A 21,831-nucleotide genomic window follows, 5' to 3' on the forward strand; every position below is an offset into this window, starting at 1 on the left:
GCGGGGTCGCCGACACCGGGAGCCGTTTGGTTCAGGGGGGAAAGGATTCCGAGGAGTCCGCACTGATCCCCCTCGGCCCGCGGGCAGCGGAGGGTGATGGCGTTCCTAAGAGGTGGCGGCGTTCCCGCAGAGACCAGGGGGGGCGGGGCATTGATCGGGCAGAGCGGCAGCGGGGCGAGGCACCGGGAGGTGAGAGCTTATCAAGCCGCATCGATCGCTTGGCACTCGGGATGAGAGGAGAGGCGGCGGCCCAGCTCCTCCTCTGGACCAGAGAGGAGGGATCAATACTGGGTCTCCGTCGGCCCTGACAGCGCTGGGGAGCAGCGTCTGAGGCGTCTTCAGGGATGTCGGTCGCCTACAGGCGTCCCGTTGATGCCGGCCGGCCGACCTTACCGACGTCTCGGGAGGACCGGTCCTCCTGTGCCTGTGTGTGGCACACCCTCACATCCTCCTCTGTTTCCGTGACAACAATGTCAAGCACTTTGTGCCTCTGTACACCCTCTGGAAGATCTTTCTGGCCAATTAGACGGACCGCATGATTTGTGTGGTGTCTTGATGAGTGGACAGGATTACTGAAAGGCTTTCGTTTGCCTCTGCAGCACAACAAGTGGGTTTTTCATTTGGAATGAAAATATAAATATGAATAGGCCTATACAGTATATTAATATTATTAGGAAGTTTAGTGCTGGAGCTGATACAGGGATGTGTGTGTGTGTGTGTGTGTGTGTGTGGGTGTGGGTCTGGGTGTGTGTGTGTGTGTGTGTGTGTGTGTGAACAACAGACGTGTAATCAGTCCTGGAGAGAGAGAGACATTGGCTTAGTGTTTGAGGTAGAACTGAGATGTGTTGTCGTTAGTTCATGCAGTCAAGACGTAAGCTAGGGTGTTAGAATGCAGGATATTCAAATGTTCAAATTCGTCAGAATGCAACATGTGGAAGCTCAGTATGATCTAGCATGATAATGACATGCATGAACATGGCATTTGTCGTGTGTGTGTGTGTGTGTGTGTGTGTGTGTGTGTGTGTGTGTGTGTGTGTGTGTGTGTGTGTGTGTGTGTGTGTGTGTGTGTGTGTGTGTGTGTGTGTGTGTTTATACAGGATCAGAATACCCCTGATGTATTGAGCTCATTAGTCACTCTGTCTCTCCCTCTCTCCCTCTCTCTCCCTCTTCCTCTCTCTCTCTCTGAGACAGACAGTTAAACAGACAGACAAAGACACAGACAGAAAGACTGAGGGACACAGACAGAAACACAGACTGAGAGCAAGACACACACACACCCACACCCACACACACACACACACACAGACAGACAGGGCTTGTCACAGCAGCAGGGACTTCTGGGGGTTTGACAGTGCTGTGTGTGTGTGTGTGTGTGTGTGTATGTGCGTGTGCGTGTGCGTGTGTGTGTGTGTGTGTGTGTGTGTGTGTGTGTGCGTGTGCGTGTGCGTGTGTGTGTGTGTGTGTGTGTGTGTGTGTGTGTGTTTTGGGGGGGGGTCAGTCTGCTAGGACCCACAGGGTCCTGGAACACTGCCTGATCCGCCCGCACTCTTCCGGACCCCCCACCCCCCCCCCCCCCCCCCCCCCCCCCCCCCCCACCACCACAACCAATCTCTGACCCCCCCCCCCCCACACACACACACACTTCACTTGGCCAGCAGTGCTTTTGTCTGGCGTGTCCACATGCATCTGTCATGCATGGGCAGCGTTGGCACCGGCAACCACACACACACACACACACACACACACACGCACGCAGACACGCACCATGCACAGATACACACACACACACACACACACACACACACACACACACACACACACACACACACACACACACACACACACACATTAGCTCGGAGAAGACGCTACCACAGCTTGGGGTAATTGCTGGTCCTAATTAGTTCACACACATATGGACACACACACACACACACACACACACACACACACACACACACACACACACACACACACACACACACACACACATATACACTTACACACACACACAGATATAAACACACACACTCAAATGCCAAACGGGCTGATTAAAACGCCCAGTCCAATGAAATGGTTCCAGTGCTCCGTCCCTGAGAGCCTCTGACGGCCTGTCTACAGCCCTGCTCTGGTTCTGACCGGTGTTTCACCAGCAGGAGGCCTGCAGTCTACCACAGTACGGACACAGAACCACAGTACGGACACAGAACCACAGTACGGACACAGAACCACAGTACAGACAGAGTACCACAGTGCAGACAGAGTAACACAGTGCAGACACAGTAGGACAGTACTGACTCGGTAGGACAGTACTGACTCGGTAGGACAGTACGGACTCGGTAGGACAGTACGGACACGGTAGGACAGTACTGACTCAGTAGGACAGTACTGACTCAGTAGGACAATACTGACACAGGAGGACAGTACTGACTCAGTAGGACAATACTGACACAGTAGGACAGTACTGAAACAGTAGCACAGTACTGACACAGTAGGACAGTACTGACATAGTAACACAGAACAGACATAGTAACACAGCACTGTAATGTGCATCAAGTGAGAGCCTCATATCGCCCTGTGTGTGGCTCACATTTCGCTCTGTGTCTTTAAGCAGAGCGTCGGTTGCTCCTCCGGTAACCGGAGACGAGGGCTCGTCGGTTTGAGTCTGAGGGGATTAGACTCCGCCCCTCTGCTGACACGAGAGTGGGCCCCCCAGGGAACGCCCACTTTAATCTGCTCGTTATTGGAGGGAAAGGTTCTGTCGAGAGGCGTTAGCCGATCTGTGCTACTGGCTAACTGGAATAATCTTTGATTTTACAGAATAAATATATAATAACGCTGGTTTGTAGGGGTCACCCCGATTGATTAGATTCACACAAAAAATAACTTCATAAAAGAATACACAAAAAAATAAAATTGTGTTGCAGAAAGCAAAGCTGCTTATTTATGTATGATGTTACTAATGCTTGGTTTTATAGAGTCTTTGTGGAGACCTTAACTGTATTGTACCAAGGGTTCATTGTATCATCTCAGACGTGATATAGGCTGATAAACAGTGAAATAAAATAATTCAAGTCCATTAACTTCAATAAAACATCTTTCCTAGCAAAAAAATAAATCAATATCTCTTGAAGGCAACGCATCGAAGGTTCCTGACCTCTTTGATGACCTTCGCGCCCGACGGGTCAGCCTAGTCCATCTGCCAGGATGGGGGACATCTAGTGTGGTGGAGAGGACCGTGTCTTTACCGGTACGTGTGAGACTACATATGTGCCAAAAAAGGAACTAAACAAAGCCAGACGGCTTTGTTTAGTTCATCTTTTGGCACATGTAGTAGTATAAACCAACCAATCTGATGCGCTTCAATGCGCAGAGTGATTTTAGGACATCTATTATTTAGCCAACACCGCCCTCTACGGCCGGGTTTAATTATTTACAAGCATACGGATCGAAGCAGCCAGTCTGATTCGTGGCCCACAAGATACTCGTCAGAAATTAGAATGCCCCTTGTTCTTGTGTCCATCTGTTGTTGTTTTTCAATATAATGATATTTTTGTGGGCTGTATTTTACTTTGTTTCTAAATTAACGGGGGGTTGTGTGCGCTGTACCTGTCCCTCCACCAGGGGGCGCGGTGGGTCCATGCTTTAATTAACCGCCGAGTTCAGGCTGATGTTGATTTAACGAGGAAACTTAGTGTTGTTTACTAATGCGTTGTTAAACCCCTGAACCTTATCAGATTAAAGCCTGAGGACACTATACAGGATCGCGTTTCGTCGGGTGACCGGGGTGTCGGGGGGGGGGGGTCTTGGGGGGATCGAGGGTCGGGGGGCACTGGAGCGGGAAGTTGTTGGACTTGAGACCCTGAGGCACCGAGCGTCCCCCGGTAGGAGATTCTACTGTTCACGGTACACCCGGTAGGCCTACTACTCTCATTCAGGAAGCACGGCTTGGAAGTCTGACACAATGGTGAGTTCAACTGCACTTCTTAAATGTTTTGGATTATCCTGACCAAGGTAGTGAGGAAGAGGTTCATATCCGGGGGCAAATAGTGAGGTGGATATTAATGTGGACCTGCAGACAGGCGGTCCAACGACTGAACAAATAACTACCAGTCTGTCTCTAAACTATAAACTATCAGTCTGTGTCTAAACTATACCAGTCTGTCCCCAAACTCTAACTATCAGTATGTCCCTAAACTATAAACGATCAGTCTGTCTCTAGAATATAAACCATCAGTCTGTCTCTAAACTAACACTATTTTATTAGTCTGTCTCTAAACGAATCTCTGATCCTAAGAATATTAGTTCAGAGCTGCCAACAAACGCACTAAAGTTCATTTCTGTAACGTTAATGATATTTAAATGTGAACTATCGATATGATTTATCTTCCATATCATTTGGTGAAAGTCTAAATTGGAATAAGTTGGTGTGGCCAACATGAAGTTTTGAATGAAACGTACTATTAGTGTTCTATAATATTAATGGTATTAACTCCGTGTTCTCTGGAGTTAAAGCAGAACCACGATCCTCTATTCATTGCGAGCGTTTAAAGTTAAAGTGCGTTCCTCTGCTCCACTTTGGCCTCATAATGACGGCTCATCATCTCCCAAATGGATGAAAACAGATCTGGACCTCATTCACTGTCAGCCCGGTTCCCCAGGATAGTCAAATAAAACCAACCAACAAAACAATTAAATGGAAGGACATTAGCCTACATGTCGGCTAATGCGTCCACTGCGTGCGGACTAATAGCGGGCCATTATCGACGAGTAGCCTACTAATGACTGTGAATGAACACTTGACATCGCGGGTGTAATGAAGATTACCACCGGCTCTGTGCTTTTAATGTGGAGCTCTGCTCGCAGTGGAAACATTCCGCTTCACATGTAGTAACAAACTAAACCATTCTTTATGAACGAGTTTTAAAATAAACGTGTCCTGTATAATAACAGCAACATGCTTTTAATGTACAATCTCGGTGTGTAGGCCCAGCGACTCAGGTGCGTAGTATGACCCAGAGGGAGTGATAGTGACTAAGAGTGTGTATGGCCTCAGAGTGTGTAGCGACTCAGACTCAGCGTGTATAACTAGTGGAATGTTGCCGCTGATGGTTTATGGTTGTTGCTCCGTCTCTACCTCCACCCGGCCTCTGATGTTGTATCGTCTTTATTCTCGGCTGAATCGCGCACACTGATTTATCGCTGCAATGATTTGACTTCACAACAGAGATAACACTAAATCTGCTGCAGTACCGGCCTACCACAGACCACACCAGGGCTGCTTCATTAGCTCTGTCTGGGTGGCAGTCTAGTAATGATTGGCTCTAGTCTCCAATTAACATGCAGCCGTTTGGTCTGTCGCTGTGCTCCTCGCAACCGTACATTAATCCTCTGAGTGGCTCTCCGGGTCTGTTGGAGTACAGGTTATTATATCTGTACGGGAGGGGGGGGGGGGGACTGGACACCTCAGACAGGTCAAAGGTCACACTGGTGTTTAGTCAGAGGTTCTGATCCTGTTAAGGATATGAACGCACACACACACACACACACACACACACACACAGAAATCATTGCGTGGAAATGACTGCAAACGACATCCCTAGACAGCAGGTCCAGGTATGTATTGAAGATATTATCCTCGTCAAACTGCCCCCCCCCCCCCCCCAGGCGTCTCCAGCTGCTGGTGGTGGTGGTGGGGTTGGTGACGGAGGCTCCGGGCTCCGGGTCCACGCGGTGCGCTTCGGCCCGGGCCAAGAGCTGCTGGGGGGGCTGCAGGCCTTCGTGGAGGAGAGGGGTCTCCACGCCCCCTTCGTCCTCACCTGCGTGGGCAGCGTAACCAAGGCAACGCTACGGCTGGCCAACGCCAGCGCCGAGAATACCAATGAGGTGTGTGTGTGTGTGTGTGTGTGTGTGTGTGTTAATGAACACGCAGACCCCCTGCAAGCCGTTTTTATTGCCCCCCCCCCATGCTCTAGGGACCCTCCGTGGTGAATGTTTAGTGTTAAACATGGAGGAAGGTTCCTCCATGTTTAGTGTTAAACGTGGAGGAACGTTCCTCCATGTTTAGTGTTAAACGTGGAGGAACGTTCCGGAGCTGGGGGGAGGAGATGTGTTGTTTCCCACGTCAACAGTCGGCTCGGACGCCAAACGTACTGAGCTGTACTTCAGTTTTCAGGGGGTCGTAGGAGAGGCCGTTCAGAGGTCTGATAAACCAGCCGACGTTTCTTAATCATTGACACATCTCAGTATGCATCTCAAAGACGGTGGTTTACTTTCCAGATTAGTTATTTGTGATAATAACTATATTAAATATATTAATAGTTTAAAGTAATTTGTAGAAGTATAATGTGGAAGCAGAATGCTTCACACAACTAACATCATTCAACATTTATTGACTTAATGTATTCAAAATGATTAAAATGTATATAATATATATATTATTTACTGATGTTAATGTATAGAACTGAAGCCTGGCTCACTGACTAACCCCAGGGGTTAGTTAGTGAACCCGGGCTCACTGACTAACCCCTGGGGTTAGTTAGCGAACCCGGGCTCACTGACTAACCCCAGGATGAGTTAGTGAACCCGGGCTCACTGACTAACCCCAGGATGAGTTAGTGAACCCGGGCTCACTGACTAACCCCTGGATGAGTTAGTGAACCCGGTCTCACTAACTCACCCCAGGATGAGTTAGTGAACCCGGGCTCACTAACACCCCAGGATGAGTTAGTGAACCCGGGCTCACTGACTAACCCCAGGGGTTAGTTAGTGAACCCGGGCTCACTAACTAACCCCTGGGCTGATGGTGGCTCTGCCCTGAACCCGATCTCCCTCCAGGTGCTCCAGCTGAACGAGCGCTTCGAGATCGTGTCCCTGGTGGGCACCCTGAACCCCCCCGCCCACCTGCACGTGTGCCTGGCGGACCGGGCGGGCCGGACAGTGGGGGGCCACGTGCTGGGGGGCCTGGAGGTGTTCACCACGGCCGAGGTGGTGCTGGGGGAGGCCCCTGGGCTCCTCTTCGACCGCCAGATGGACCCCGCCACCGGCTTCCCCGAGCTGGTGGTCCGGCCCGGCCCCGGTGGGGTGGAGGGTTAGGGGGGGGGCGGCGGCCTCCTGCCGGGGGCCCACGAGCAAGGCGCTGGTCTAACGTCGCCCGCTCCCAGAATGCACCTCTGCCAAGCCGTCGATTGAGTCTGAATGAGTTGAAGGAGACGCTTCTGGTTCCAGCTGATCGATGGAGTGTTTAAGGGCCGCCCTTAGTCCGTAGCCCTTAGCCCTTAGCCCTTAGCCCTTAGCCCTTAGCCCTTAGCCCTTAGTGTCGGCCTCTGTAGGTGCCTCAGAGAGACGGGATGTCGTCTTTGTGGAGAGAGAGGTTGTCTTTGTGGAGAGAGAGGTCAAGAGGCACCGAGACACAGAAAGCGGCTCATTGAACCGTTGGTGCTGTACGTACGGTCGTTCAATAAACCATTCATACCGTCAGTTGAAGACCTCTTTGTGTTTCATCCTTCTGAACGTGTGGTTGAATGTGTTCTTATGGTTACTATGAGGGTCCGACCCAGAGCTGCTCACGGGAAGGACGTGCGTTCTCTCCCGGTCTCCAGTCTGGGATTTTAAATGGGACGGCTGCAACAAAAGTCTGGAATGATGTCGCTGTTTAGCCATCGCTGTCAGCATCCTATGGTTGCTATGGTGACCTTGACGCTACCATGGTAACCCTAAACTGCCAACAAGAGGTATATTTAACCTGCAATAATAATCCATATTAACATCCTATCTGCTGGTAAAGTGGTCCATTGTACAACTGCCCCACAGCCCGACCGACCCAAACTCGTCCAATAATTATATTTAACCGACTAGGCCAAGAGTCTTTTGATTTTCTGTGTGTTTCTTGTTAATTCACATGTCGTTTGGAGTCTCCCGGCAGCGGTTAGCGGACCATTTATTTATTTTCTTCGGCTCTGAGTCAACAATGTTTGTCGAGACACAGACGGACTCCAGACCCGGGCTGTGACCGATCAGAAGCGGCATCATTAGCACCGGTTTGTGCCGGTTGGAGGAGGGGGGGGGGCAACCCCTCTCCGCGAGACTTCTAACAGGACCAGCCCACGTCGTTTGCTGGGGCGCGTGCTGACCCCCCCCCCCACCCTTCTTTCATGTGCGGCTGAAAAGCATCGGGACCGGCTAATGACGCAGGGCTGCGTTTGAATGTCCCAGCGTGGGGTCGGCTGTAAAGACGCATTAATCTATTTATTCATTCCTGCTTATTGATGTATTTATTCATTATCATCCAGTCAGGGAGGTGTGTGAGCGAGGTCCCAATTCAGCAGCTTACAGCAGTTTCTAACGTATTCAATACCTTGCTCTGGAAAGATGAATGTTTTTTAAAAATTGAACAGATATTTCATTAAAAATATTTATTGAGATCATTACGGAGCCCAACGTTTGATTAGTTTCAATCGGTGATTGATTATACTGCAACCTGCACGGCCAGTTGGGATTTGGATCCTTCACACTCAAATTTTGGATTAAAGAAAAGGTTTGGTATTTCGTTCTTGAGTTTTACTTACCCCGAGCAACGAGCAGTCTGGGTCCTCTGCAGTCACAGTGGTGTTTGGTTATCGAACGGTTTCCTATAGGCTGTTATTCTCTTCAGACTCGAGCTGCTGTTCCGGGTGCTTGCCGACAGGGGGTGCCGCTGGACTGCTACAGACGGCGGTACAGGGACCGGCTCGTGTTTTTGTGCGGTGAGAGGTAAATATCCGTTAAAGGATATTGAAAGTGAACTCTAACAAAGATCCGGAATTATGGATACGCAGCTGGAGCTCATAAACATGTTCACTAAGTAATATGTCTCTTCTCTTGCGATACAGTGTTACATCAATCAAACACTAAGGGGATATTTCTCTCTCTCTCTCTCTCTCTCTCTCTCTCTCTCTCTCTCTCTCTCTCTCTCTCTCTCTCTCTCTCTCTCTCTCTCTCTCTCTCTCTCTCTCTCTCTCTCTCTCTCTCTCTCTCTCTCTCTCTCTCTCTCAGTTTATATGATGCCTTTCTCATAACAGGCTCAACATAATTAATCCCTCGTATATTGACACTGGAAGAGTGATGTTCCATGTATTCCATAACTGGTACTGCTGGATCTGAAGGTTGAGGAGAAGATGAGGGAGGTTGGAGATAGGATAGATGGATAGATGTTGATGGATAGACCCCCCCCCCCCCCCTCCCCCCGCTCTCGCTCCGCTGAACGGATGGCCCTCTCCTGAAAGCGGTGGTAAACTTCCATTAGCGGTAATTGACCGGGCGGTCTGTTTGTTATTAGAGCCAGGAGCGACGCGCGAGGACACCAGGCCCAAATTGAGGGGAATTTAAACTCATTAAAGCGCCTTGCGTTGGATGAGAGTCGATACTGTGTTTTATAGGATGGATGGATGATGGAGGAATTAATAATGGATGCAATTATGATGGATGGATGAATGATTTATTAATTAATGATCAAATTTATTTTTAGCAAGCAAAAATATTTGCAAAACCTCTGCTGATTTTTTAATTTTTAGATTCGATTTTGACTTAAAGTGTCTTCTAAGGAGAGTTGCTTTCCATTGACGTGAAGGGTCTTTATCCTTGTGTAGCCTTTCAGATATAAAGCAAACTATTGACATCTCCTCATCGTATTACCGTTATAAAAAACGTTTACAAAGTAAATATTCTCCTCATTACAAGCAATCACTGACAAATAACTGAAAAAGTTAACCAGTGTATGTGTGTGTTTCGTGTATCTGAATGTCTGTATGCATCTGTGTGTGTGTGTGTGTGTGTGTGTGTGTGTGTGTGTGTGTGTGTGTGTGTGTGTGTGTGTGTGTGTGTGTGTGCGCGCGTGTGCGTGTGCGTGTGCGTGTGTGTGTGCGCGCGCGCAAGTGTAGGTGTGTGTGTGCGTGTGTGTGTGTGCGCGTGCGCGCAAGTGTAGGTGTGTGTGTGTGTGTGGGGGGGGGGGCTTAATGTAGCCTAATGAATGAAAACATGGCGCTGTCTTTGTTGCTGGGCACAATGACCGCTTAGCGCCTGAAAGAGGCGCAGATGTAAAGATATTTCTCGGTGTCTCACCGCCCCCCCCCCCCCCTTCTTCCCCCGAGGCCGGATCATAACCTTGGAGACACAAATTGCTACATACTGCCGCACAGTTCCCCGCCGCACGGCTTCCCGCCGCGCGTGTGATGTGAGAAGGCGGATGATCGGATGATCAGAGGCTCGCCGCCGCATTAAAGTTTCACGCGCTCGGCGTGTTTCTCCCTTCCTCTAAAACTGATCCGCGGCCGTTTGATTGAATCCGTCTTCTATTGATCCGTTTTCTATATTCCGTGTATGAAATAATACTCGCTTCGATTCATGTGGGGCGATGTGGAAGTTATGAGCGCTTAGAACTGCGGTTCCAGCGGTTTTTAATGGAGTCATTACGGTTAGACTGTAGCCCTTTGTCTATTCGTCCTTTAGGTATAATTATAGATTATAAGGGTTCCGTGTTGTCCGTTTACTCAATGTGGGAGGCTTCGATGCAACTTAGTGCACATGAACCACCGAGAGAAGCCAAATGATGTTCTTTATTAGTGATGAATAGGGATGTAATTGAATACAGCTGCTCAGACGTTGTTATTGTATACCATAATTGCCTCCATGGCTGGAAACCTTCACACAGCATATATATAAATAAGACCTTGTTTAAACTTTATATCAATATAAAAAGTTTCTATCCATTAATCTCTCTTCGCCCCCTCTCTCGCTGTCTCAACCCTCTCCTTCTCTGTCCCTCGCAATTCAATTCAATCAAAAAATCTTTATTTGATATCAATATAAAAGCTCCCTATCTTTCTCTGTCTGCATCTCGCTCCAAACAAACGTTAACGTTGCAAAGCAGGTGAACAATTAGGAGGTCAAAGTAGGCTATGTAACGTTAAATAACAAATATAGATACATCTCAAATCGTAGAATATTAAATAGCCCTAAAAAGCGAAATGTAGAATACTCTCTCTCTCTCTCTCTCTCTCTCTCTCTCTCTCTCTCTCTCTCTCTCTCTCTCTCTCTCTCTCTCTCTCTCTCTCTCTCTCTCTCTCTCTCTCTCTTTAAATATCTCAAACACTGTTTGATAGACGTAATTTAGTCATCTAACCATCATGAATACTAACAGATGAGTATGGTAGTGTGTGTGTGTGTGTGTGTGTGTGTGTGTGTGTGTGTGTGTGTGTGTGTGAGTGTGTGTGTGCGTGCGCGTGCGCGTGCGTGCGCGTGCGTGTGTACGGTAGTACCATCAGACGCCAGGTGGTGTTGCTCTCCCTCTTATCAACTTGAATTTAGAGAATAGTCATAGGCCAATTTATAAATAAAGACTGAAGACCAATCATATACTATAGACTGAGCACTCAATACCATTGTTGTTTAAAAATAGTATTATTAGCGAAAGAAATATAATACATAGGCCTATATATATATAAGAAAGAATAATTGAAAACAAATTATAGGTATAATGAATATAGCCCCTATACATTTATTGAGTTATTTTATGCATGAGTTTTGGTTGATAACTTTTGCTAACAATAATGGTATTATTATTCTTATATAATATTGTGTATATTTTACAGTTCCATGTGTGCCCAGTGGGGGCGCTGTGAGCCAGTCTCAAAACCTGATAAATGACGACCTGAACCGGAAAAGCTTACTAGCTCTCGTGAACAGCATGTAGCCGTCGCTATACCTAACCCCCGCATCTCTGTTTTGGAATAAGTCATTTTTAAACGTTTTTTACGCTTGAGCCTTTTGGTGTGATCGTCGACCGTCGGACATGGGAGTCCCAGCATTCTTCCGTTGGCTGAGCAGAAAATACGCCTCCATTGTTGTCCATTGTCTCGAGGAGAAGGTAAACGCGCTGCTAGCCGTTCTAGCTGCTATCCTCCACACAAACGGCTCGTTTTTTAAACGCATTCCTGAATTATTCGAACGGCCGTTTTTCACGTGAAGCTTCTGTTGTTGTTGTTGTTGTTGTTATTCCCACGGTTCGTTACGTCAGTAAACAGTCGGTCTGGGCTCGAGGGGCTCACATGGCGGCCAGGCCGCGTGACGTCACCGGGAGACCCACGTTGTTTGTAAACATAAGACCGCACTGGTGGCGTTCACTCCCGTACTGGATGTGTTTAAACTCTGTAATGGATGTATTCATACTCAGTACTGGAAGTATTACAACTCTGTAGTGGATGTTTTAATACTCGGTACTAGTTGTATCAATTCTTGGTTCTTGCGCCATTCATATTCAGTAATTGAGTGCCTGTGTTCCCATTCCTTTGTCACCCAATACCAGTTGAGTGAACCATAAGACCGTACTGCTTGTATTAATGTTCAGTACTAAATATATTACTGTTCAGTACTAGTTGTATTCATATACAGTACTCGCTGTACTGATGTTCAGAAGTAGTTGTGTTCATATTCAGTAGTAGTTGTCTTTATGTTCAGTACTGGTTGTCCTCATGTTCAGTACAGTACTGAGCATGAAAACAACTAGTACTGGTTGTACTCGCGTCCAGTACTGGTTGTATTGTTGTTCAGTACTAGTTGTACCAATGGGCAGTACTAGTTGTATTAATGTTCACGACTAGCTGTATTCCTGTTCAGTACTAGTTATATTAACACTCTCTTGTTCACTAGTCCAAGGAGTGCAATGGCGTCCGCATCCCCGTGGACACCAGCAAACCTAACCCAAACGAGGTGGAGTTTGATAATCTGTACCTGGACATGAACGGGATCATCCACCCCTGCACCCACCCTGAAGACAAGTGAGTCCCTACTGTAGTCTGCTGCCCTGAAGGCCTGAGTCAGGGCTGGACCAGGGCAAACCTGGGGTAGAGGCACCGGGGACCTGGGGTAGAGGCACCGGGGACCTGGGGTAGAGGCACCGGGGACCTGGGGTAGAGGCACCGGGGACCTGGGGTACAGGCACCGGGGACCTGGGGTACAGGCACCGGGGACCTGGGGTACAGGCACCGGGGACCTGGGGTACAGGCACCGGGGACCTGGGGTACAGGCCCCGGGGACCTGGGGTACAGGCACCGGGGACCTGGGGTAGAGGCACCGGGGACCTGGGGTAGAGGCACCGGGGACCTGGGGTAGAGGCACCGGGGACCTGGGGTAGAGGCACCGGGGACCTGGGGTAGAGGCACCGGGGACCTGGGGTAGAGGCACCGGGGACCTGGGGTACAGGCACCGGGGACCTGGGGTACAGGCACCGGGGACCTGGGGTAGAGGCACCGGGGACCTGGGGTAGAGGCACCGGGGACCTGGGGTAGAGGCACCGGGGACCTGGGGTAGAGGCACCGGGGACCTGGGGTAGAGGCACCGGGGACCTGGGGTACAGGCCTGGTTCAGGGCTTGTCCTGGGGTACAGGCACCATGCAGTGTGTGTGTAACGCTGTGTTCTGTCTCTCCAGAGCCGCCCCTAAGAACGAGGATGAGATGATGGTGGCCATCTTCGAGTACATCGACCGGCTGTTCAACATAGTGCGCCCCCGGAGGGTCCTGTACATGGCAATCGATGGAGTGGTGAGACCCTACTGACCCATTCAGCTGTAGAAACCAAGGCTATGGGGTCACTAGTGTAAAGACTGAGGTTACTAGTGTAAAGACTGAGGTTACTAGTGTAAAGACTGAGGTTACTAGTGTAAAGACTGGTTACACTAGTGTAAAGACTGTTGTCTCTAGTGTAAAGACTGAGGTTACTAGTGTAAAGACTGTGGTCACTAGTGTAAAGACTGAGGTTACTAGTGTAAAGACTGGGGTTACTAGTGTAAAGACTGGGGTTACTAGTGTAAAGACTGGGGTCACTAGTGTAAAGACTGGGGTCACTAGTGTAAAGACTGGGGTCACTAGTGTAAAGACTGGGGTCACTAGTGTAAAGACTGGGGTCACTAGTGTAAAGACTGGGGTCACTAGTGTAAAGACTGGGGTCACTAGTGTAAAGACTGGGGTCACTAGTGTAAAGACTGGTCACTAGTGTAAAGACTGTGGTCACTAGTGTAAAGACTGGGGTCACTAGTGTAAAGACTGGGGTCACTAGTGTAAAGACTGGGGTCACTAGTGTAAAGACTGGGGTCACTAGTGTAAAGACTGAGGTTACTAGTGTAAAGACTGAGGTCACTAGTGTAAAGACTGAGGTCACTAGTGTAAAGACTGAGGTCACTAGTGTAAAGACTGAGGTTACTAGTGTAAAGACTGAGGTTACTAGTGTAAAGACTGAGGTTACTAGTGTAAAGACTGTGGTTACTAGTGTAAAGACTGTGGTTACTAGTGTAAAGACTGTTGTCTCTAGTTAACCTGTGTATGTCCATGTGTCCAGGCTCCGCGGGCCAAGATGAACCAGCAGCGTTCCAGACGTTTCCGTGCCTCCAAGGAAGGGGCGGAGCTTACGGAGGAGAAGGATAAGATTAGGGAGGAGATCATCGGGAGAGGTATGGAGGGAGACCGTCTCAGTTCTCAAACAAACTCACTGGTCCAGAGAGACCGTCAGCCCTCCTACACCAGGGCTGTAGGCTGATGAACTACATCACTGGTAAAGAGAGACAGGGTTAGGGACGTTGAGTCACACTTTCTGTCTCTTTTTGAAGAGTCACCATGTGTGCAAAGCGTGAAGGTTCAGTAACGTGCTCTGAAGAGGGGCGGGCATGTAGCTTAGCGGACTTTAGCGCCCTGTCATGACGAGTAGTTTGTTTACTCGAGCCGTGTAAGGGTTGGGGGGAAGGTGAGTCTGCAAGGATTTCAATCAACCCCCGGTCGCCTTCTTTCTAGAATAAGACATCTTGTAGAACTCGTGTAGTATTTATGTTGTATCTAGTATCCAAGATCTTGTGTATATGTTTTATCATTGGTTTGCAAGTGTGAAGCAGCCTTGTGTTCGATAAGTCAGCTACTGTTGATGGATGTGTGAGCTAACCTAACTGTCTCCTGTCTCCTAGGGGGGTACCTGCCACCTGACGAGATCAAGGAGCGATTCGACAGCAACTGCATCACACCTGTAAGTTAGAGGAACCTCCGTCCCTGGTTCTGGAGCCTGTGGTCCCATCAGAAGAGAGGGTTGGATGGATGAATAACTGCGGAGCAGGATAAGATATGATACAATAAAAATGAAAAGCAGTGCTCAGGAAAACCGTAATAGATGCTTAAGTAAGGACAAACTGTATATTTTCAAGAGGCCCAGTACCAGTTTATGGGAGTATACTAAAGTGTGTAAGTGCAAGGTAAAATGGGCCATTCACGACTGATCTCTTGGTTTTCATCCATTGGGTTTCTTCCCTCTTGGCTAATCTTCAGCCCAGAGGGATGATTTGATTTGGGACTGGGAGGTTGTGGGGGAAGTCTAGCACGGTCTTGTTGAGTTTAAACCCGTTTCTTCCCACAGGGGACTGAGTTCATGGACAACCTGGCTCAGTGTCTGCGGTACTACGTCTCAGAAAGGCTCAGCAATGACCCCGGCTGGACCAATATCACGGTGAGCATCCCGCCCTTCTCCTGCTGTGACACCTTTTTAACGTCTAGGTTTGCTACAAGGGATCAATGATGATTACCCGGTCCATTTATTAATGATTTCTATTTCATCTATTGAGGGGCACCAGAAATCGAGAAACGCCAATACTAGCTTTCCTGTCAATGGGCGTGGTAGTTTGAGTGGTTTGTCAAAAAGTCCCTTTTTTTGTGGTGCCGTGAAGGTCAACTGGTAAAGCGAGGTATTAACATCACCACTCCTAGCGGTTTTAAAACCATAAGACACGCTGAATGAAAGCGCCCTGAATGAAGCGTGTACGTGAATCGGATCCGGTCCTAGTTGGAACCCCAGACCTGTGTGACAGCGTGCGTTGTGTCTGCAGGTCATCCTGTCTGACGCCAGCGTTCCTGGAGAAGGAGAGCACAAGATCATGGACTACATCCGGAGACAGAGAGGTAGGAACCATCCCCTGTAGGAACCATCCCCTCTAGGAACCATCTCCTGTAGGGCTTTATCGATCCATGGCTCAGGGTAACGCCGGGTGTTAATCGCCTGCACTAAGGCAACGCTACATGTTGAATATAAAATGCAATTATGCATTTCAAATTTAGATCTAGCTTGTAAGAGAAGCATCTGTAAAATATAAGCTCTACATACTTTACAGACTAGTGACCGCTCGTTTTAATCTAAAGGTCTGGTGTGGTTATGAGAACCATCTATTCCTCAAACCTGCCTTGTTTCTACGTTGTCTGTCATTGGTGGAGACTTCTGATACTGTAATCTAATTGGCCGTCTGTGTTCACAGCCCAACCCCACCATGACCCCAACACGCACCACTGCCTGTGCGGCGCTGACGGTAAGGCGACGGCCAATCAGGACTCTTTGTGCGTGATGGCCACTCTTGGCTGCTCGTGTCAGCGCGTGTTCTCAGCTGCTGAAGGGATAAGACGATCTAGGCTTATCAAAGGGACCTCCGTAGTTAACCTTGCCTTTTCTTTCGATTGTATTCTGTATCTTGAGTTTTAATTGAATGTTATTGTGTTAGATTAGGAGGGTCAAACCGGTTTGGGCTGGTTGTACCTCTCGTTAACTTTTTTTAAAATAAACAATCCATGTTAATTTGATTGTTTTTGACCGTGTTGTGTGTCGTGTTCCCCAGCCGACCTGATCATGCTGGGGTTGGCCACGCACGAGCCCAACTTCACCATCATCAGGGAGGAGTTCAAGCCCAACAAGCCACGCCCATGTGCCCTGTGCAACCAGATGGGCCACGAGCTGAAGGACTGCTCGGGGACGGCCCGCGAGAAGCAGGGAGAGGTGAGGACTGGTCCAGAGCCCCGCCCCTCTGAGTCAGGGCCCCGCCCCTCTGAGTCAGGGCCCCGCCCCTCTGAGTCAGGGCCCCGCCCCTCTGGGTCCAGGGCCCCGCCCCTCTGGGTCCAGGGCCCCGCCCCTCTGGGTCCAGGGCCCCGCCCCTCTGGGTCCAGGACCCCGCCCCTCTGGGTCCAGGACCCCGCCCCTCTCACGGTCCCTGAGACTAGCTACAAGGCTCTGGACATTTCTGAGAGTTGCACTACACGAGATGTTAATTATCCCTCAAGAGACATTTGGTGAAAATCAACAACATTGTTGGTCCTCTGCCCCCTAGTGGGTAGAATGAGTGCATGCTACTTTAGCTAGTTCTGTAGTTTGAATCGAAGCAATACAGCCTTCAAAACAAAGGGCCTAAATACTTGTTGAGCTTGTTTCAGTTTGTCTATGGTCCCTTTTCTATCTGGGACATGCCTTCTCGCAGTATGGCCAGTTGGTCTGTGGTCCACGTTCTAACTGTGACCCTCCTTCTCCCAGCATGACCAGTTTGCAGACGCCATGCCGGGCTCTGAACAGGAGTTCATCTTCATCAGACTCTGTGTTCTGCGGGAGGTAAGTGACATCACGACAGTCCTAATACCATGTGACTCCATTTGACTCTAACCGGCTCATAATTCACCGGTTCGTCTGGATGCCCTCGCCAAACCAACTGGGTTGTCTGTGGGTGCGTTCCAGTACCTCAGTAGAATAACGGTATGTTCCTGGTGCGTTCCAGTACCTGGAGAAGGAGCTCACCATGGCCAGCCTGCCGTTCCCCTTTGACTTCGAGAGGAGCGTGGACGACTGGGTCTTCATGTGCTTCTTCGTTGGCAACGACTTCCTCCCTCACCTGCCCTCCCTGGAGATCAGGTGAGAACGAGCGCCCCTATTGGCTGTTTGTTTTAGGCTGAAGCTGTTTCGATTGGCTGATTCTATTTGAAAATACATATCAGTGTGTACATTATATGTACATATAATGAACATCATGAGTGCATTATGCAGTGAAATGTTACTATCTGGGCTCAAGTCTGTGCAGAATTGAACTATGATCAAGATAAAAAGTGATAATACAACAGAAGTGGCAAACAATTCGGCGGTCACGGTGTGAGCTTCATGGCCTGGTCTTTGTTTCAGAGAGGGAGCCATCGACCGACTGGTGGGCATCTACAAGGACGTGGTCCACAAAACCGGGGTGAGTGCAGCCTCCATGAACACGGGGTGTGTGTGTGTGTGTGTGTGTGTGTGTCTGATGTAGCGCTGTACTGATGTACTGGGTGTCCCTGTAGGGCTACATCACACACAACGGCTTCGTGGAGCTGGAGAGGGTGGAGCTCATCATGCAGGCCGTGGGCGTGGCCGAGGACAACATCTTCAAGAAGCGCAAAGACGACGACGTAAGAGGGCTGGAGGATTCTGGGGAGGTCCCGGCGCTGTGTGTGTCACCGTTCAGGGGTCACACCTCAGTGGCGCAGCAGCTCCAGGGAGATGGACTCAATGACCAAAGCCTCTTTTTATTTTAACACCAAACCAGATTTGTCCGATTGAAGGAAACTCCCAGTGTGTGAGCTCAGGTCTGTGTGGATCTGGTGCCGGTGCCTCTTCTCTGACCTCTAGGGGGAGCCAGTGCTTGCTCACATGGTGCTCTTGTTTTCAGGAAGGCTTCAAGAGGCGGATGAAGGATAAGAAGAAGAGGATGAAGGTGAGGAAACCAGCCTTGATCAGAAGTATTGGTTAGCCATTGTATTAGGCCCCGTCCACACGAAGCCGAAACGGGCGAAACCGTTACGGTTTCGATCTATCCGGTTTCGAAGTATCTCCGTAAAGACGAAGCCAAGCGAAACCGGATAGATCTGTAGAGACGCTGTAGTAAACATTCCAGGCCCATAAGGGGCGCTGCTTCTGGTACACAAATCCAGAAGAAGAAGAGGCGAGCATGCGCATAAAGGCTGCCCACCGAACCACTAACAACACAAACAGCTCTTCTACGATGGCGAACTAGATTCTCAATAAATAATGGCTTAGCAACCCAACAAGGGACATGATATGCTGCAGAACGATTACAAGCTTGTAGTCCGCCATCATCTTTTTTGTTGTGATTTCTGAGACTCCGCGGGCTTAAGAGCCATTGGCTAGGAGGTCGAGGGGTGGGGCGATGACGTCATGGTTTGCGGTTTCAGTCGGTTTCAGGCGTCCACACGAAACCAAAACGAAACTGGATAGATTTGAAACCACCTCCGAGGGTGGTTTCAGAAGTTTGCGGTTTCGGTCAGCGGATTCGCCGGCTTTGTGTGGACGGAAGGCCGAACCGTACAAGACCTTTGCGGTTTCGCCATGAAATCGGCTTCGTGTGGACGGGGCCTCAGATGAATGAAGATGTTGTTCTTTGTCTCTCTTGTTCTCTCGTGCTCTCGTGCTCTCTCTCTCGTTCTCGTTCTCGTTCTCGTTCACTTTCTCTCTCGTTCACTCTCTCTCTCGTTCACTCACACACAGATGAAACAATTGTATGTGAACAGTACAAATGGAATAAATGAAAACGCTAACCGCAGTTATCAGGAAGGACACCAGGACAGGACTTCTTGGTTCAGTCCGGGGTCAGTCTTGCTCAGGAGTCCTGACCTGTGTCCCCCCCCCCCTGCCAGGCGGAGCGGCCCCCAGCCTACATGACCGGCGGGCAGTTTGCCCCCCAGGCCCTGGGAGGGAGGAACCGGCCCGACACGGTCCAGAACGCCCGCCACCAGGCCTTCGACATGAGGATGCAGAACAACCAGGTACGGAGCGCCCCCTCAGAGGCACAGGGCCCGGCCTAGCCCCCCCCCCACAGCACCGCCCCAATACACACAACCACCCCCCCAGACGGGTCAAACACTGCTAGAACCCCCTGAGGGCCGCTCAGCTCACTGTGTTGGAGACGCTGTTGTGACGGGCCGAGGCGTTACCTTCCTCTTTAATTAATCCCGCCAGGACGCCGCCCAGTCCCTGAAGGCGCTGATGAAGAACGGAGCTCCTGTAAGTCCTGGAGAGCGCCCCGACATCGGCCGCCATCTTGTCTGCCGTGGCTTCTGACCTGTAGCTCCGCCCCCGACTCGCACAGTCAACACATTTAACTTACTATGGGGTTTAGTGTGACGGCTGTTTGGAAGCTGCTAGCTACCTGCTCAAGGACGCCTACAGGTAGACCAGGGGTATCGGGATTTGAACCCACAACCTACCAGCTGGGAGTCAACACCCTGATCACCACACCACCCTACCTTTAGACATGATGTTAAATTCAAAAGCAGTTTTCTGGAACTTGCGACCTTTTGCTTGAGGGAAAGTTTAATAAAATGCAAAAGATAGCGGCCGTTCTAATCGAGCCATCTTCGTTCAGCGGAGAAGGCTCACCCCCTGGTGGATCATGTGATCAGGCCACAGCCCCTGGTGGATCATGTGATCAGGCCACAGCCCCTGGTGGATCATGTGATCAGGCCACAGCCCCTGGTGGATCATGTGATCAGGCCACAGCCCCTGGTGGATCATGTGATCAGGCCACACCCCCTGGTGGATCATGTGATCAGGCCACACCCCCTGGTGGATCATGTGTCCAGGCCACGCCTTCTTTACTCCAGTGTCACCTAGTTAATCATGTGGGCTTGTTCTTAACAACTAGTTATTCCACGGAATGAATGGCTTGTGTTTTTGTTTTTTTTGTCCATGGATCTATTTTTCCCGAGCCTGGATGCTCTGCGTTGCCGCTGAAAGTGTTTATTTCTCGGAGCACTTCAGGGCCCGAAGAAAATCTTTTCAATGATGTCCCGAAGCTTGTAGAGTACTTGTCTACCAAGCTGTTGTCGTGCCCTCCCCTCCCTCTGTCCCTCAACACGCAGGCGACAATAGCATCTCCTTATTAGCACATGAATGATCACCCCCCCCCCCCCCCCCCCAATGGTCCTTGAAATATTTAAACAGGAAAATGATTCCCTGTATATTTAGTCAAAAGGATGCATTGCAGTACCACAAGAAAAACTACTTTATTCACACATGGTCCAGTACTGCTCCATGCCTTGCCCCCAGGGGGGTGTGTGTGTGTGTGTGTGTGTGTGTGTGTGTGTGTGTGTGTGTGTGTGTGTGTGTGTGTGTGTGTGTGTGTGTGTGTGTGTGTGTGTGTGTGTGTGTGTGTGTGTGTGTGTGTGTGTGTGTGTGTGTGTGTGTGTGTGTGTGTGTGTGTGTGTGTGTGTTGGCCCTGCGCTCACTGTGTGCTCCGTGACAGGCGGGGGGGCCCAGTGGGGCCCAGGACGCCCGGGGTGTGAAGAGGAAAGCAGAGGACAGCGACAGCGAGCCGGAGCCCGAGGACGTGGTCAGGTGAGACCTCCACCTCCACCCTGTGGTGTAGCCCTGGTCCAGCTGAGCAGGCTCAGCCTCCACCCTGTGGTGTAGCCCTGGTCCAGCTGAGCAGGCTCTGCCTCCACCCTGTGGTGTAGCCCTGGTCCAGCTGAGCAGGCTCAGCCTCCACCCTGTGGTGTAGCCCTGGTCCAGCTGAGCAGGCTCAGCCTCCACCCTGTGGTGTAGCCCTGGTCCAGCTGAGCAGGCTCTGCCTCCACCCTGTGGTGTAGCCCTGGTCCAGCTGAGCAGGCTCAGCCTCCACCCTGTGGTGTAGCCCTTGTCCAGCTGAGCAGGCTCAGCCTCCACCCTGTGGTGTAGCGTGTGACTCTACAAAGATTTACTCGTGGGATGGAGCTGATGCCAGCAACACCATCACCCCTACCAATGCACCATCACTTCCACATTACAAAGCCAACACCTAACCCTACCAACCCCTCCTTATAATGACACCAACTTAACCTCCCTATACCAACCCCACCCTATAACCCCAACCCCACCCTATAACCCCATCACCACCCTATAACCCCATCTCCACCCCCTACACCTCTACCACTAGCCTTACCACTATAACATCAACAGCCCTCCACCAACACCACCCCCCTCTACCACCACCGGTC

At 50.0% G+C, this 21,831-nt stretch overlaps 2 protein-coding genes across 3 annotated transcripts in view; both read left to right on the forward strand.

Moving 5' to 3' along the window:
- Positions 1 to 3,795: 3,795 nt before the first annotated feature.
- On the forward strand, positions 3,796 to 7,476 carry LOC115534335 (bifunctional protein GlmU). Its single transcript, XM_030345245.1, has 3 exons — positions 3,796 to 3,964; positions 5,665 to 5,883; positions 6,835 to 7,476. Exons 1-3 carry the CDS (start codon positions 3,962 to 3,964, stop codon positions 7,090 to 7,092), a joined length of 480 nt encoding a protein of 159 aa, XP_030201105.1. The 5' UTR covers positions 3,796 to 3,961; the 3' UTR covers positions 7,093 to 7,476.
- Positions 7,477 to 11,654: 4,178 nt separating this feature from the next.
- xrn2 (5'-3' exoribonuclease 2) overlaps positions 11,655 to 21,831 on the forward strand; it is a 28,169-nt gene continuing 17,992 nt past the window's right edge. The window contains exons 1-17 of one of the 2 annotated variants that reach the window (XM_030345120.1): positions 11,655 to 11,899; positions 12,682 to 12,809; positions 13,461 to 13,572; positions 14,366 to 14,477; positions 14,982 to 15,040; positions 15,425 to 15,514; positions 15,891 to 15,963; positions 16,314 to 16,364; positions 16,668 to 16,825; positions 17,354 to 17,428; positions 17,592 to 17,725; positions 17,990 to 18,047; positions 18,142 to 18,249; positions 18,510 to 18,554; positions 19,495 to 19,623; positions 19,817 to 19,861; positions 21,102 to 21,193. In XM_030345120.1, coding sequence (XP_030200980.1) covers positions 11,825 to 11,899; positions 12,682 to 12,809; positions 13,461 to 13,572; positions 14,366 to 14,477; positions 14,982 to 15,040; positions 15,425 to 15,514; positions 15,891 to 15,963; positions 16,314 to 16,364; positions 16,668 to 16,825; positions 17,354 to 17,428; positions 17,592 to 17,725; positions 17,990 to 18,047; positions 18,142 to 18,249; positions 18,510 to 18,554; positions 19,495 to 19,623; positions 19,817 to 19,861; positions 21,102 to 21,193 — 1,544 coding nt within the window. In that variant the 5' untranslated portion in view covers positions 11,655 to 11,824. The remainder of the gene's footprint in view (positions 11,900 to 12,681; positions 12,810 to 13,460; positions 13,573 to 14,365; positions 14,478 to 14,981; positions 15,041 to 15,424; positions 15,515 to 15,890; positions 15,964 to 16,313; positions 16,365 to 16,667; positions 16,826 to 17,353; positions 17,429 to 17,591; positions 17,726 to 17,989; positions 18,048 to 18,141; positions 18,250 to 18,509; positions 18,555 to 19,494; positions 19,624 to 19,816; positions 19,862 to 21,101; positions 21,194 to 21,831) is intronic. The other variant, XM_030345121.1, reaches the window with a different exon arrangement.

The sequence above is a fragment of the Gadus morhua genome, chromosome 21 (genome assembly GCF_902167405.1).
Source record: "Gadus morhua chromosome 21, gadMor3.0, whole genome shotgun sequence".
In the NCBI taxonomy this organism is placed as follows: domain Eukaryota; kingdom Metazoa; phylum Chordata; class Actinopteri; order Gadiformes; family Gadidae; genus Gadus; species Gadus morhua.